This window comes from Perna viridis, chromosome 1 (genome assembly GCF_037379345.1).
Source record: "Perna viridis isolate PV_CMFRI_1.1 ecotype Kerala chromosome 1, ASM3737934v1, whole genome shotgun sequence".
Taxonomy (NCBI): Eukaryota; Metazoa; Mollusca; class Bivalvia; order Mytilida; family Mytilidae; genus Perna; species Perna viridis.
The window spans coordinates 56,677,132-56,693,496 of NC_142445.1; the positions used below are offsets into that span (position 1 = coordinate 56,677,132).

The following is a 16,365-nucleotide window of genomic DNA, read 5'->3' on the forward strand; positions in this document are numbered from 1 at the left end:
ATATTACTGTCTTTCACATTTATGTTGCTTGTTAATAAACCATAAGCCATCTCTACATCTTGAGTAGTTAATCAAATGTAAATGATCAGCTTATTGGAGTTATTTAATGATGAATATTAGCAGGAGACAGATGGTTAACAATAGAATTTCAAAAATCTCTGAAACAGGAAGATGGGAGGTGATATTTCTAATAGTTCATCTTAACAATAAAAGAAAATAATCAATTTAAATTGTATGCATGGTGGGGTCAAATAAATGTGCCTCCTGACCCCTCCTACATTTATTTCTGGAATAGCACTAAACAAAACTGAACTTAAGAAGAATATTTTAAAGAATTTGTTGTTACTAATGTTGTCATAATTTCATTTTACAGTTGGGGAAATTGCAATGAATAAGCAACAATACTTTATTTGTCTCTAACTATTACCCTAATTTATATGTTATAAGTCATTAAATTTGCTAGCTTTTGCATTTGAACTGGCTTTGTTATAGTAATTTTAATTACCATGGAAACATACAACAGTATGAGGTTCATGAGAGGATAGCTCTTGGACTTCCTTACTATGCAGCCTCATCATTCAAGAAATTTAATGGAGAATAAAATTATCAGCACTTCAAGTGTAATTTTCAAACAGGCTTTAAATTTTGGTAAGTTAACACATGTAGTCCCACCTCCGATGATAAGTATTATATGTATATCATGCATTGCCTAACATTTAATTTTGTCACACATTTATCATTGCAGGCATGGATGGACCACCAAGTGTATCTGGTCTGTTGTTCATGTATATGTATAATGATCATGATAACCATTCATTCATACTTAATATCTATGTGTTTAGGGGTATATGTTTGACGTTTTTATTCCTTGAAACAGTGGGAAGCATGTGGATATATTGGTGCAAATTCTATGTAGTAATTATCATTTTTAATTTGTACATAGAGAAATTATTTATTTTATTTACAGTTTTTTTTTTATATAGAAATGATAAATTTTAAGCCTTGTATATAAACAGATTTCTTTTTGTACATAAAAATATACTTCAAATTCTTTCCAAGAAAAACCAGTTTTACTACATGTATATGGAATATTACCATTCATATTACATAGTAAGACAAGAGCTTGAAACTAAGGACAGTAGAGGATAATTTGGTAATCCATAGTCACTTTCTCATTAGGTAAAATCTACTTGTACTGTAGTTCATGCATTAGGTAAAATCTACATGTAGTTCATAGCTAAAGGTGTTGGAACACCTTCTTTTTTCACTGCTCCAATACACTGTGACATATCATTAAAGAAAATTCTTTTAATTAATCAAGATTAATGAAATTTTCACCATTTATAGAGAAATCTCAGTATGAAATCAACTTTTTTTTCTGTTTTGGATTGGTGTTTTGATAACATAGAATAATTTTATGTATTTTTATTTTTCACCTACATAGATATGTAAATTTCTATTTATTTGCTTAGCTTGCAGTTGTATGATTACACAACTTTTCTGTTGTTAGGTGAAATATTATAAGTTTGTGGACATGACTTTACAGTAACTTATATAAATGCAAGTTGACCACTGTATGATAGATAGTTGTAATACACAAGTCAAGAATTTTTTATACCATAATTTTGTGAAAAGCAATATCAATGTGTTATCACTTGGTTACATACACATGTCATACATGATTGTCATCTCATTATTTATCTGTTATGTTTTTATTGTTTTACCAATAAATCTTTTAAAGGAACTTTTGTACATTTAATTATTAAACTTTTGAAGGAAGTACCCTGCTATTCCTCTTATTTTTTAAAAGTTAATTTTTTACATGTATGTATTAAAAATAAGGAGTGTGAGTATTGCTCTTCATTACAGTCTAAAGATTTACCACTTTTGAGGTCAGAAAGGCGTTTAAAGAAAATGTGTTCTTTGTGCTTAACATTAGGTAGCACAGTCGAACCTTGATGTGTCAAACTCGGAGTCAACATCTCAGATAACTCTAACTAATTTCAAAGTCCAAGCAAAATTCCCCATACTCCAATACGATTCTACCTATAATGACATGAACTCAAATGAATTGAAATCTTGGGTAACTCCTGGTTTTCAATCAGTCCCCTCAATAGTACTTTGAGGTTAATTAACCCTGATGTCACGAAGTCAACTAATTAGTCAAGAAAACTGATTGCTTTATCACAAACCATGATCAAAGTATATTTTTACAATTAGAAATTATTTGTTGACACTCCTTATGGCTTGAATCATGTATTTAGTGAAAAGAACCAAATTGCGAAGTAGTTTTAAAATTAAACCAAATTTTAACTCAACTCACAAGATAATTATTTATTTAAGATACATAATATTCTTGATATTCTTCATCAACAGGTTTTAATATACATTTGTCCTTCATATTGATCACCCATCCTGGTTCAAGTCCATATAAAATCTGACGAGGATCTTTTCTTCTCAACAACAACTCACGCTTTGGGTCATCTGTGAAGTCGGGTAAATTATAACCATACTTTTGTGCAAGTTCTATTCTAGCTTTTGCTACTACCTCTGGATCAGCTAAATAACCCCTGTTATTGGGATTTGTGTAATATTCGAATGCATCTTGTGGAGGTAATTTACACTTCGGTATAGGGTTGCCACTTTTTAGAAATCGTAGAAAATTAGACATGACTTTAACACATTCAGGGTCATAATATCTAGTAGTTATAACACCACCATTACTCTCAATTGCTGCAATGGCTGTCTCACTGGCATACTGAACTTCAATATTAACCTGAGCAGCAAATTTTTCTGCTCCCTGAAAAAAAAAAAAGGAATTCATATAATTACAATGGTCTTGATCTTTCAATGCAGTATTTTTTCTTCTTGGAATTAGTGTCATTGAACTGTAGCCATAAGCTAGCTATGAAGACATATTTTTTTTAATAATTTTTGTTTGACCATCTTAATCGAGCCATTAGATCAACACCAGTCTCAGAAAACATGCCTTGATGAGGCCAAGAAAAAAATATATCCCTATCTATCCTAGCACATTTTATTTGGATTTTTTTCAATGAAACGTGGCTTAACCATCATTTTTTAGTTTAGCACTTTTAAATTTGAGACATCCTACCACAATTGTCTATATATAATAATTAAAAAAATAAAATGGTTTAACCTACACTATTTTTTCATCTAATACAACCTTAAATAAATGGACATATTTTTCTTGGCCTAAGTTAAAATCCATGAAACTCTGGCATATTTACTTCAAAACAATGTGAATACCATTTCTGTTGTGTAATACTTATTATTATGCGATTGGATCTGTAAAAATAAGAATTCTCAGGATGCGCCTTTGACGTTTAAAAAAATAAATAAAAAAAAAAAAGAAAATTGGACCTAAAGACCCTATAAATACTTGGTGATGTAATCATAAGACAACACTTTTTTTTAGGCCTAATCTGTAACTAAAAAAGTATTAAACCAATATTATTCAAACTTTGCACTTTGTTTATATACACATTGAAGATGTGCACCTGTTATGGACAAATTTTCTAATTTTTTCAGCAGTATATGCTATCACCAGTACATTACTGTAGGAAATTTGTAACCCATACTGCAGTTTTATTTAAAACTTGCTTAGCGTTTATATACATGTACATATTGAAGATACTATTTACTGGCAAATATATGAAGATGACACAGGTCCATACATGTATTGGTCTCGTTTTATTTGGAAGTTAAATTTCACAATTGTTTTGAGGTTTCTAGAATTTATGAAAATAAATGTACCTCATCTGTTAAATTCACCCCATAATGCATGTCATCAATATTACATCTATAATGAAGAGTGTTACACAATGTTAGTAAATCTATTGGTTCACTGGTGTCAACAAGGCCCATATCTATCAGTCTCTGGACTTGAAGTAAACTGAATGGAGGATATTGTCTTCTAAATCTGCAACACCAAAAAAAATTCAATGAATTATCAAATGATTATATTTGTCAAGCTTGGATGAAGTAGGATGTATTGCACCTTTGATTTGCTAAGGTAATGAATAATTTATCACTTTGAAATTAAATTGTACATTTGTATATACTTTGATAATAACTACATCAACATATTGATATGTGATATTCTTAGACAAAATCTGTACACATGAAAAAAAAAAAACAAAAAACAAAAACAAGAAGCCTAAACCATTCACCTCCTTAAATTTTTGCCTTTCAAGGGCAACAACTCTAACATGGCTCAATAGATTAAAAGGAAACTTTGACCAGAGATAGATCTTATCATACTGAACACTTTAACCTAGTCAGAAATTGGCAAAAAAACAACAACAAAAAAACTTTTTCGAGACATATGCTGTCTGATTCCTATGTACCAGTTTTAGTAACAGCAGCCATGTTTTTTAAAGGATCAAAATTCCCACATCAATTCTACGCAAAACCCGTAAGGAACATTCATACCAAGTTTGCTTCTAATTGGTCTAGTATTTTCAGAGGAGAAGATTTTTGAAAGAAATCACATAAAAATAGGGAAAAAACGTCAAAAAAGGGCAACAACTTCAACAAAGCTTAACAGATTTAAATGAAAATTTGACCAGAGATAGATTTCATCATGCTGAACCTAATGGTTTTGAAGATATATGTGTAAAACTTCTGTCTGACCTCTATGTTCTAATTTTTATTGCGGCAGCCAGGTTTTTCAATGGATAAAAAATCCCCACACCAAGTTTGGTTCAGATTGGTCTTGTAGTTTCAGAGAAGAAGGGTTTTGAAAAAATTGTCAACAATGACAACAGACGCCAAGTGACGGCAGTAGCTCACATGGCATGGTCAGGTGAGCTAAAAACTGAATTATGAAGGATTTTTGTTTCCTTTATTTAACAAAGATAAATGTAATATATTTCTATGTCTTACTCGTGGTCTTTATAATACGGCTCACTGGGTATCCTTATATGAAATGGAGTTTGTCCTCCTTCATATCCCAAGGGAGGTAGTGTCATCCTCTGTCCCATTCCTTTTTGTCCACGACCATGAGTTTTTGCTTTAGCAGCACTTCTGCGCTTGTTAAAGTTCTGAAAAAAAAAGTGGGTTCTCTGTTCCAAACTTTTTTGCTTTTTTTTTCTTCAGCAAGATTTACTAAAATTAAAACTTTTATTACCAGATATTATTTTTCATGTAACAAGGAGTAACACTGAATTACCCATATGGGTCCATAATGGCTTGTCAGGATGGAGCGTCCTATATTTTGTATATGTTTTTGTTGACACTGACATATTTTGGAAAAGATGCATGTGTTGCAGTAAGGAAATGATTCCTTTCACTTTAAGTGCAGACAGACAGTCTGTATTGAAGTAAGTCTCACATATTTCCATTGGTCGAGATGTTAGCAATTTAACAACATCACAGTGATTCACCAACACCTGTTTTCGCAGATAGTATATATTTGTAAACTGCCGATCACTATCGCTTTCAATCGGACACACTGCATCACATGTCATCTTAAATTTACCATGTGTAAGGCTACCAGTCATGATAGGCTAAGATGTGGAAAGTTAATTGTAAAAAAATAACATCCTCCATTTTTATTTGCTTTCACTAATGCCATTTTTTTCAAATTCAATGCCCAAGATAATTGAGACATGTTACTGTGTTGAAAATTGTTTTGAAGCTGTGACCTTCTATGGACATAGTTCAATGAATTCATGTGACTGTCATGTGATCAATATCCAAATTAAGATAATTATGACAAACTTAAAAGACGTTGGTCCTTATGTATTTTCTGGAGAAATGCTCTCCATTAATGAGAGCAAGTTTCCCCCCAAAAAATTGATTTGATACCAAAGGATTTCTAAGATTGCACTGTTTAAATGCTTCCATGCTCCTTTTCCCCACATGGAGGCTGGACTAGACTTCTAATGATTTAGAGTTATTTATTTGATGTTTTAGAAGTGTTCATGGACTCTTGGAGGTATGGTTGTCTTCATAGGACAATTTTATGTTTTTAGTCCTTATCTTGTGCAGTAATTTTGTTCCCAGTTTTAAAAGCAGCCACAACCTTTTATTTTTGGGAAATTTTTGCCGTATTTCAACACATTAGGAAAATATGGTATGGGGGACAGAAACATGTCATATGCCAATCCAGAACTGAAAACCGATATGAACTGGCAAATACACACTCCAAATATTCATTAGGTTACGACTTGCTGAAAAAAAAACCTTATCCAGAAGTAAAACAAAGTACCACGCCAAGTAATCACATCCTGAGGGACATTTCAGGGGCTGCTCTGGCTTCCAAAATTCTGTCCCCAATTTTCAGATATTAGAGCAAAAATGGGTGCTAAAAAAATTATTCTAATTTTTAAAAATAATGACAGTGTTACGTCCACTGATGAGTAATCCCTATCAATTCATCAAAATAACCCCTTTTCAATTATCTCCTTCTCTTATACTCCTGCTTGGTATCTGAATATTTATGACTTAATGCCTTCAGTATTCCTAAATTAGATTTTGGGAATCCCAATTTATTTTACCGATTTTCCCACCAAAAAAAGCCACATGTCAAAAGTGTAAACAAATGTCATCCATTTTCTTTTATCAATTCTTGCATTTGGGAGTGTATTAGACACTTCCTGATGTGATAATTATTGTCAATTGGATTTAGTTTATTCTGTTATAAGGTAAATCTGTTTTTGAAGTATCATATGGTTTACCAAGTTTGTATGTAGCCACCTGCACATGGCCATGATTGAGTATAACTTTGACCAGATTATGAGAGTTTCGATTGGCTAATTAATATATTTACATCTGATTGACACATTCTGAGTCATAGTCACCTGGTCTAATTACCTTTGATTGACTTTAATCGTAAATTGGTTGGGGTCAATTAACTCTGACCAGGTGTCAAAACAATTGTTTAATAAGAGAGAATATCTTTGCTGACAAACTTCCTGTCAATTTTAATTTACAAAACCTAGCCACCAAGAAAATCACCAACTGGTTATTTTTGTTGCCAAATCAAATAAAAAATCGCAAATTGCGACATTGGCAAAGCCCAGCGAGATCCGTGCATTTCACTGGCTTCTTTACCTGGTTTTCCCCCAAAAAATTATGCCTGACAATTGGGAATTTTCCTCCCTATGGGAAAAATATTTTTCAACATTTTGGGAAAAGTCTCTAGGAAAAGCAGCTGATATTCGGCTGCAATAAAATGGTAACAAAATCACTGTTGTGTCATTTGTGAACTCTATCATCTTAAGTGATTATTTCTGAGGTTTAACATCTGTTCCTGATTAAACATGACCATTTTCATTCCACTAAATATAATTTTACAGGGGTCCGTCTTTTTACTCAAATAAACACGTAAATGTCTTGAAATACTATTAAAACGGCAGTTAAATAGATGTTACAAATTAATCATAAATATCCTAATATTTATGGCTTATGCTTTGATCTCGCAAAGTTGTAAAACATAGATACAATGATGGATATGACACGAATTTCTGTACCGGATTTCAATTTCCAGCACAACTTCACTTGAAAAAAAAAAAGGCTGGTATCGGTGTAAATAGCAATTCAAATCAGTCAGCCTCTAAGAAAATTAAATTTTTACAAGGAAGCAAATTTTGCACCAAATGTAACCGTTAAAAAGGAACTAAAAATCTTATCCTATATTGAAGTACCAGTTGACCAAAAATGGAAAAATACAACTTCCACTTAACAGAGATAAAATTCAGAAAATTTTACAGTATTCAACTTCCAACTTCTGAATGTTCACCATATTACATGTCCATCGGTTTAAAATGTAATTACAAATTACAAATTACAAATACTGTAAAGAATATATATTCATATCTAAATTTTATACGAAATAATAATAAAATTCATAGAAAAAATCCATTAATACAAAACTCTTACATTTCTTGATCTTGAAAAATATTATGTGAATGCCGCTCCTGACTTAATTTAAAAAAAAAAATATTTCTGACATCCCAAGTCAGACAGGAATGGATGCTAAATATTGAGTTGTTAAATAATATGTTTGCTGCATAAAATGATTACAAGCAATATGCGTAACATTCTTGAAACTTGTAAAATGTATGTGAGGGCCGCGTGCATTATACTTACTACACAGAAACACATGTAGCTTCGAGCGATTTTTAAATAAAAGAGGTAAAAGAAGCCGTATACATATTTTACTTCTGCACCTAACTATCTGGGTATGGATTGAAAAATGGAAGTCCTTTTTATATGTAAAAATAAATAAATATTTTATTTTGAAATTTAATAGTTTGTATTGATATAATAAATAGAAATAACGATCTGACTTAATAAAAATAAAATGTGTACAGGCATTAAGTTCTCTCTAACACGTCTAACATGGAGCAGCGCGTCAACTGAGTCCAGTAGAAGTAATACATTAATTCAACTGAGTTTCTGTGTAAAAATTGAAATAACACGGACAAAGTGTTTCATGTCTATCAACTGTTCGTTGGTATAACACATGATCAGAGGTACACGCTGCTTCTGAAAAGTCATTTCCTGGACGAATGGGTGGTTATTCACCATGTTTATCACTTCCTGCAATTTCATCAGCTACGTTGTGTTGAATAGTCCTTTTCTGTTTCTTCTTTTCCCTGTACTGTAGGTTCCGAATTTGTTTGTTGTCACATGGTCCCGATATCGAATTGTTCTCGTCTATAGCGTTGACGTAAATTACTTGCAGGTGTTCTTTTCCCACTTTAGTTCACATGTTCTCCATTGTTTGTGGGTCCATTCTGAAGAACAACTGGTTTCTTGAAGATGGAAATGTTCCAAGATATTCATGGACAGCTACGTCTGATATAGCTGTGTTAATATTTGACGAAAACCAGGTGACACGCTTTCGATATCTCGAGTAAATCTTCAGGGTAGCATAGTATCGATGAAATGTTAGTGCATCTTCCTCTGCTGGTTGGGGTTCAACTGGTATTCAAGAAAATTTACCATTTTTTTTCAGTCGAATGCAATACGTGTCTCCTCTCTTTGTAACTTGTCGTAAATTTTGCGACACGATGTGTACAGTTTTTTGCGGATTCTGCTTTACTGGAGTCCCATACACCGCAGTCATCGAAGAAGGTTGATCTCTGGCCTCCCTTTATTCTTGATGCGTTTTTTGTATTGTTAACAAGGAAGACTTTATTGTTTTTCTAGCCATTTGGTACATTCGGCAAAATGTCCAAATTTGATGTGATTTGTTGGTACACGGCCTGTGTGGATAACCATTTGTCTTCTTTCATGTCTTCACCAAATAGCATGTAATTTGCTAGGTTTTGATCTGTCGTTGTGGTATCAGGGTCTCTTTTAGGCAAACTGCATACTTTTGGGGTAAAACCTAGAAATTCTTCTGCGTCGTCAAAAGATGAATCCCGATCTAAGACTGGTGGTACGGAGTTGGACAGTATTGCAGTTGGGTCTTTTGAACTACTGTTAAGGTATTGAATGTAAAGAATCAGACAGAGTTGAAGTTTCGACAAAACTTGGTACTGGGAATTGGTCACCGTAATCACATGATAGTGTTGACTTTGGTACTGTTTCAGGTGTAGCACGAATTGAGGAAATGAGTGGAACAAAGTGGTTTGGTGTCCATAAACCAGGTAAATCCCACTTTGAATGTGTCCACATTACGCTTATTGTAGACGTTGGTGTTTTCTTGAGTGGTTTGAATGTCTTATTCAGGGTCTTGAAGGCATGATTCTGTTCACCATGTACCTGTGGATAAACGAAACGAATTTGTCTGTTGTCTGCTAGGGAAATTATTGCCCATGCTGACTGCCACTTTTTGTCTACACAAGCTTCCTGGAAACTTGGCGATATTAACAAAATGTCATTTTTGTCCTAACGGCTTGTGAAATGACTGCTCTCTAGGCACATATTTATGCAAGTTCTCACCCGTAACTCAGTGGACAGTGAATCAGTCCCATTCAGTAGAATGGACACTGAGTTGAAAAGACAGTTTCCATTCCCAGCAACTTTCAGAGGGATTCCGAAATCGGACATGTCAAGAGCCTGCAGATACATGACACTAACAAGATCAAGTTGGTAACCATCCAATGATGGAGTAGTAGTTGGCAGCCTAAGATCTGGTTTAACAAGACTCTCTCGATGAGCAGCATATGTTAGGGCATGTATTCCTTTTCCTGCAGCCTGCAAAAAATTGTAAAATAGAGATGAATAGATATTCTCTGATTATAATATTTCTATTGTTTAACAGCTTTATTTATTTATTACAAGTGGCTTAAAGATAACAGACAGTTTTGATAGGCAAAGAAATTACTAGATAGAAATAAACTATTTGCGCTATTGTAGGATTTGCCCCGTCCATTTTAACATAGACGTGAACTCATTTACGTCAACAATTAGTTATTTTCCCTTCAATTTTTATTCGGGCTGGTAACAGCAGCAATAAATTTACTAATTACAAACAAAAATATGACCAGACCATCAATGAATTTATTTGGATGGGGTTTATACGTTTTATTTTTTGTTTTAACTATGCGATATCTTACCAAGCCAAGTCTGAAGATGGCACCTTGGTAGGAATATGAACCGATTTCTTGCTTAAAACAGTCCAGACATGTGAAGCTTGAATCAGGTCTTACTAAGTACTCGATGTCCAGTAAGGTCACATTCTGGCACTGGTAATGGTACCAGCTATTGCAGCATTCACACTGCACAACCTTGGCGGAACAATTGAGGCGACAATCCCCACAAGGCCAAAAAACGGACCTATATAAAAAAAAAAATAAAAAGCAACATACTTGGGCTGAATTTGTTTCCATGAACAACAATTCTGGCTCATTAGGAATGCAATGTGAATTTAAGGGTAAGAAAGAAAAATAAATTTTTCAAAGTGATACGCAGAAATATACACATACATGTCTATCTGGTTGATTTCCAGTGAGTATTTAAATAAACGCCTACGTGAATATCAGAACTGAATACCATATAAGGACAAACAAATGTAGGTCCAGAAAATATTCCATAAATTCCATAAATTATTCGTCTATAAGTACATATATATACAAATTCACAGACGTTTGAAATATCTCCTTTTAATTCCACATTTCGAAAAGGAAATAATTTCAAAAAACATAACCTTGAAATTTAATTTAACTACACTCATATTATATGTATCAATACAAAGTTCAATATTTAAATTTTGTTTTTTTTTCTATAAACTCATGTGCAACATTTTGAAGTTCACTTTTATTGCAAATCGTCTTTTAAATAAAACAAATGCATAGACAAACGTCTTGAACAGATAAAAAAAAATAACAGCAAGTATTTAATATTAGCAGTTCTTCTATCTCACAAAGAATAAAGGTTATTAAACTTATTATTACAATAATTACCTTTCTGCACTGTTAATCTTTCTCTTCTTAAACATGTCAATGGTAATGTTTGACAAATAGCGATAAAACAGACTCTACTCTTATAACCGTAAATATATATAATAATATTTGTTACTATATATGATAGCCAATTTCCTTTTCGTCAGACGCGAAAAATAGAGTGTTCTTGTTGTCCAAAGTGTTTATGAATTCATGAAAAATATGATAAACCAATAGAAACAAAGAAGTGAAATGAGAAATGTAAGAGGAACAGGGGTGTAATTATCAACTTCTTAGGGTAGGGGTGTGTCAATGTCATTGTGGAACAGATGCACATTTAAATATACAATCAACAATAAAACCAAACCTATAACTATATAAACCGATAATAAAATAGCATTATTTATATATATATAAGGAGGATGAATTATATATTTATCTTGACACTTGCATATGATGTTAACAGGAAGTATCCATGGGAGTTCCAATCTTAAACAAATGTGTGTTCAGTGTCGTGTGGATTATACTGCTATTGATATATTAATGACAATTAGTATCACCAATTTCCTTCCTGTCTTCTAATGATTGTTTATTTTTTTCTGCTAATTAGCATTTATTTATTTATTTATGGGTCATTATATTACATTGTATTGCATTTGGTCCAATGGTTGTACATTAACTTATAAACCATATACAAATTTATATAACATTGTTTTCTTATGACTTGCACTCTAATCTATTTATTTCAAATAAAATTTTTTTTTTTTAAAATATCAGAGACCTTTAATAAGAATTTAATTACAGGTTATGAAAATATATAAGTAAAAAAAAACATATCTCTTTTGATTTTGATATATTGGTGAAAAAAATAGCTCATAAGCAACAACTTGTAACTTGTTCACGAACTGTGCTCTTATATAAGACATCACTAAAAGATAAATCCTAGAATAACTCAACCTTACTATTATTAATATGATCACTGAGAACCATTACTCTCTTCCAAATCCATTCTTTGGCCCATTGTGTAACTGTTAAGGGGGGGGGGGTGGGGGGTGGTAACAGTGGTTTATGTACCGATTAAATGCACATCATTTCTTTTTAACAATTATATTATACTGTTACTATTAGGAATTGATAGTTTTTTTTTAAACTTTAATTTTTCTGAAGCTCATTTTATGTTTTGTCCATGCCAAACATTAACATGCTGAATTTCCCGAGGTGACTTATATATACTGTAAAAGTGGAAATTTTCGTGGGGTGATATTTTCGCGTTTAACATGTTAAAACCTTTCGTGTGGGGGAAATTTTCGCGGAAAATTTCTTACCAAAATGTGAAATTTTGCGATCGTTGGAAATAAAATGAAACAGAGTTATCCTTCTTTCACTGATTAACCAAGTCCAGGGGTTACCCTAAGGGTTTAAATCTATATTTACGGGTGAACTTTACTAACTACATGTAGTCGTATTTACATCTAAATACAGATGGATTTTGTGGCAATCGAAATGCTTCGTCGATGGCTAGACCAAACTCCAAAAAAAATTGGATTACCAGACCCAACAAAGCATTCTACGCCAGAAAAACAAAAACTTACAGAGGAATTAAATGACATTCTGGAAGTCAAATATGTTGCTAAAACTCCAGGGTCTGAATCAAGGAAAAGAAAACGTGGGGAATATGTTCATTATACTCCAGAACAGAAAGCTAAGATAGCCCGCTATGCAACAGAACATGGAGCCACTAGAGCTGCCAGTCACTTTTCTGATACTTTTGGGAAGAAACTTAACGAAAGTACTGTTCGTTCAATGAAATCATCGTATTTGCTGCAGTCAAAAACAATAAAGAAACTCTAACTGAAATTGTTCCTAAACCAAGAGGTCGACCGAAGCTTCTTGGTGAGGAATTAGACACATAAGTATGTGACTACATTCGTGACCTCTGGGATGGAGGTGGATGTGTGAACACATTAATAGTGCAAAGCATCGGCAGAGGAATTATGTTGAAAAGAAACAAATCTTTGCTACCCGAATACGGAGGAAAAATTGAACTATCAAGAGAATGGGCTAGATCCGTGTTAGACAGGTTGAACTTTAAAAAGAGAAAAGCTACAAAAGGAATAAAACATTTACCAGCAGATTTCGAAGATGTGAAACGGGAATACTTGAATAGAATTGAAACAACTGTGAAAAAATACGACATTCCGGATCAACTGGTTATAAACTGGGATCAAACTGGTAGGCATTTTAATATTTAGAAATATTACAATATCAAACTGGTAGGCATTTTAATAATTAGAAAAATTACAATATTTAAACAAAATGGCAAAGCAAATCAATGAAAATTTTCTGTTGCAATAATTTGTGTTCATCTGTCAAAATACTATTAAAACATAGTCACACGCTGATCTAGCCCACTCTATGATACCTAACTATTGTCAAATGTTTACAGGTGATTGGTTTTATTGTCAATCCCTCTAATCAGCTGTTTGAAGTGTCACCTATCCCAGCGTATGTTTTTATAACAGTAAACATGTCAGTGATTACAATTTCATTGACCGTTAATTAAATTTCAGGTCTCAACGTTGTACCAACAAGTGAATGGACAATGGATTTAAAGGGTTCTAAACAAGTGAAAATGGTTGGATTGGGTGACAAAAGACAAATAACTGCTTTATTATCCGTAACTAAATCAGGCCGACTACTACCGCCGCAGTTGATATATCCCGGTAAAACCGATGCTTGCCATCCGAAAGTCACATTCCCGGGGGATTAGGATGTAACTCATACTGAATCTCACTGGAGTACAGAAGAAACAATGGTTTGCTTCACAAAAAAAGTTATAATTCCGTACGTCAAGTCGGTTAGAGAGTCTTTACCTGTGACTAAACACAACCAAACAGCTTTAGCCATATTTGATGTTTTCAAGGCACACAGAAGTGAAACATTACTATCACTGTTGAGAAAGTCGGGGATTCGTTATGTTTTTGTGCCTGCAAGTTGTACTGACCAACTGCAGCCTCTCGATCAAACGATACAAAAATGACATTAAAAAACAATTTCAACGCCGATGAGTTTGCTAAAATGTTGAAGGATAGAAAATCCGGCGAAGAATGCGAACACGTGAAATTGACTTCCGAACATCCGTTGTAAGGCCGCTACACGCCAAATGGGTTATTAAATGTCACGAGAAGTTTGAAAAAGAAACTGAAAATATTCAGCGATCGTTTGAGGTCATTGGACTCCCCATGAGAACCTCTTCTTCTGCACATGCCCAGTGAAAGTTTCTGAATGTTGTAAACAGGGATATTTTGACGATTGACATGCATCCTTGATAATATTTTGATTTGTTGCTGTAAATTGTAATAAAATTGATACATGAAATTAAATTACATGTCTTTCAACTTACAAATGAAACAACGTTCCATTAATTGAACATATAAACCTGCATAATCAATGAAAATAACCAAACTAGGACACCCAAAATAATAATGGATATATTGTCGGTGTTCACTCAAGACCTGAAATAATACATAGAAATTCAAAATAATTTGAGTGGGGGATATTTTCGCGAATATTTTTTGATCGCGAAAGTAGCGAAAATAACCCCCACGCGAAAATTTCCAATTTTACAGTAGCTCCACTAGGGCTGGTTGTTGACTAGCGTATATTTTTAAATATATATGATTCATACATTTATTATGCTATAAAGCACATGTCACTATAATAATTGGTATACTTACTAATTCTGATATCCACAAAGAAATTTTATTTATGATAACTATTGTATTATTTTTTCTACTTCTTTAATTACAACTATATTTTTTATGTGTATCACTACTATACAACATTGTAAGTCCTTGCTTGTAGTAGGCTTCTAGTATGCTTTGTTTTATGGTGTAAATATCATTAGATTTATAAACGGACCTGTGTCCTGTCTCACTTGTTCTACAAATAGCGTCTTCTTACATGTATGAACAAAAACAACATATAAGTATAAAAGTGATCCAACCACAGGTCATTAATCAATTGCAATGAATTGCCATTTTATCATTAGAGATAACTACTCTTAACTATTTATGGTTTTTACAACTTTTTTTTAAACAAAAATGATAGAAATATTTGGCACTCATTTTACAGTTAATACCACTTGTAAAGCGAAACAGGAGTTTAATATTACCCCGAAACAATATTAATCTTTAAATGAAATCCAGTACGGAAGTTCTTGTCATCTCTGTCATTGTATCATTGTTCATTTGTTACAATTTTGGCAGATCAAAGCCTATATTGTGATATTTATGATTAATTTGTCCTGAACATCTATTTAACTGCCGTTTTAAGTGTATTTCAAGGCATTTCCATACTGATTTTAGTGTATTTGAGTAAAAGGACGGACCGATTTTACAGAGTCCTCAAAAATAGGTGACGCATTACTCAAAACATAATTTTGACCTTGCCCTAGTGTGGGTAGCAGTCGATAATGAAAACTTTCTAGAAATGCACCATATGTATTTTCTAAAATGGACTGTTTATTTACTTCTAGAATGGTAGAAGTGTTTATAAAGGTAGACGTGAAATATTCTAGCATGAAAATTATGTTAGAAAAAATGGGTGACATGAGTAGAGCTATTAAGCATGCCTTCGGAGGCTAATTTTAATTTTTCTTGGTCGCCTCCCTTAGTTTGTGAAGCACAAACGTCAGATTTTAAAATAGCCTCAGCGAACGTCACGATTAGCTGGACTACTCTCTGTACGATTGTAGTGGCACTGGCAGTGACTAAAACAATTTCAAATTATATCTATTTCTATGCGGTATACCTTTTTCAATGCACCTGGCATATCTTTTATGTTATTGAGTCGAACTCGGGGGTATTGTCGAAGCAACTGGAGAGCCTGTTCGGCGACTTTCCCTGCTTGTGCCATTGCCGATACTCATTCACGCTTTTTCTGTGACCCTGACCTTTCAGATTCTATCGATGTCATCTATACACTTGATCAAACATTTATC

The 16,365-nt window shown here is 33.1% G+C and overlaps 3 protein-coding genes across 3 annotated transcripts in view; 1 reads left to right on the forward strand and 2 right to left on the reverse strand.

The window, feature by feature from the left end:
• LOC148629504 (uncharacterized) overlaps positions 1 to 16,365 on the forward strand; it is a 41,657-nt gene that overhangs the window by 10,667 nt on the left and 14,625 nt on the right. Inside the window, exon 10 of the mRNA XM_088575847.1 lies at positions 12,846 to 13,157. Within this exon, the coding sequence (XP_088431973.1) occupies positions 12,846 to 13,157 (312 nt within the window). The remainder of the gene's footprint in view (positions 1 to 12,845; positions 13,158 to 16,365) is intronic.
• On the reverse strand, positions 2,320 to 16,336 carry LOC148629505 (large ribosomal subunit protein uL15m-like). Its single transcript, XM_088552832.1, has 4 exons — positions 16,176 to 16,336; positions 4,909 to 5,066; positions 3,778 to 3,943; positions 2,320 to 2,800 (listed from the first exon to the last, which is right to left on the reverse strand). Exons 1-4 carry the CDS (start codon positions 16,278 to 16,280, stop codon positions 2,339 to 2,341), a joined length of 891 nt encoding a protein of 296 aa, XP_088408958.1. The 5' UTR covers positions 16,281 to 16,336; the 3' UTR covers positions 2,320 to 2,338.
• The window catches only part of LOC148629506 (uncharacterized), a 204,880-nt gene continuing 193,590 nt past the window's right edge, over positions 5,076 to 16,365 (reverse strand). Inside the window, exons 2-3 of the mRNA XM_088552863.1 lie at positions 10,539 to 12,835; positions 5,076 to 10,176 (exon numbers count right to left, since the gene is read on the reverse strand). Of these exons, the coding sequence (XP_088408989.1) occupies positions 9,868 to 10,176; positions 10,539 to 10,811 (582 nt within the window). The 5' untranslated portion in view covers positions 10,812 to 12,835 and the 3' untranslated portion in view covers positions 5,076 to 9,867. The remainder of the gene's footprint in view (positions 10,177 to 10,538; positions 12,836 to 16,365) is intronic.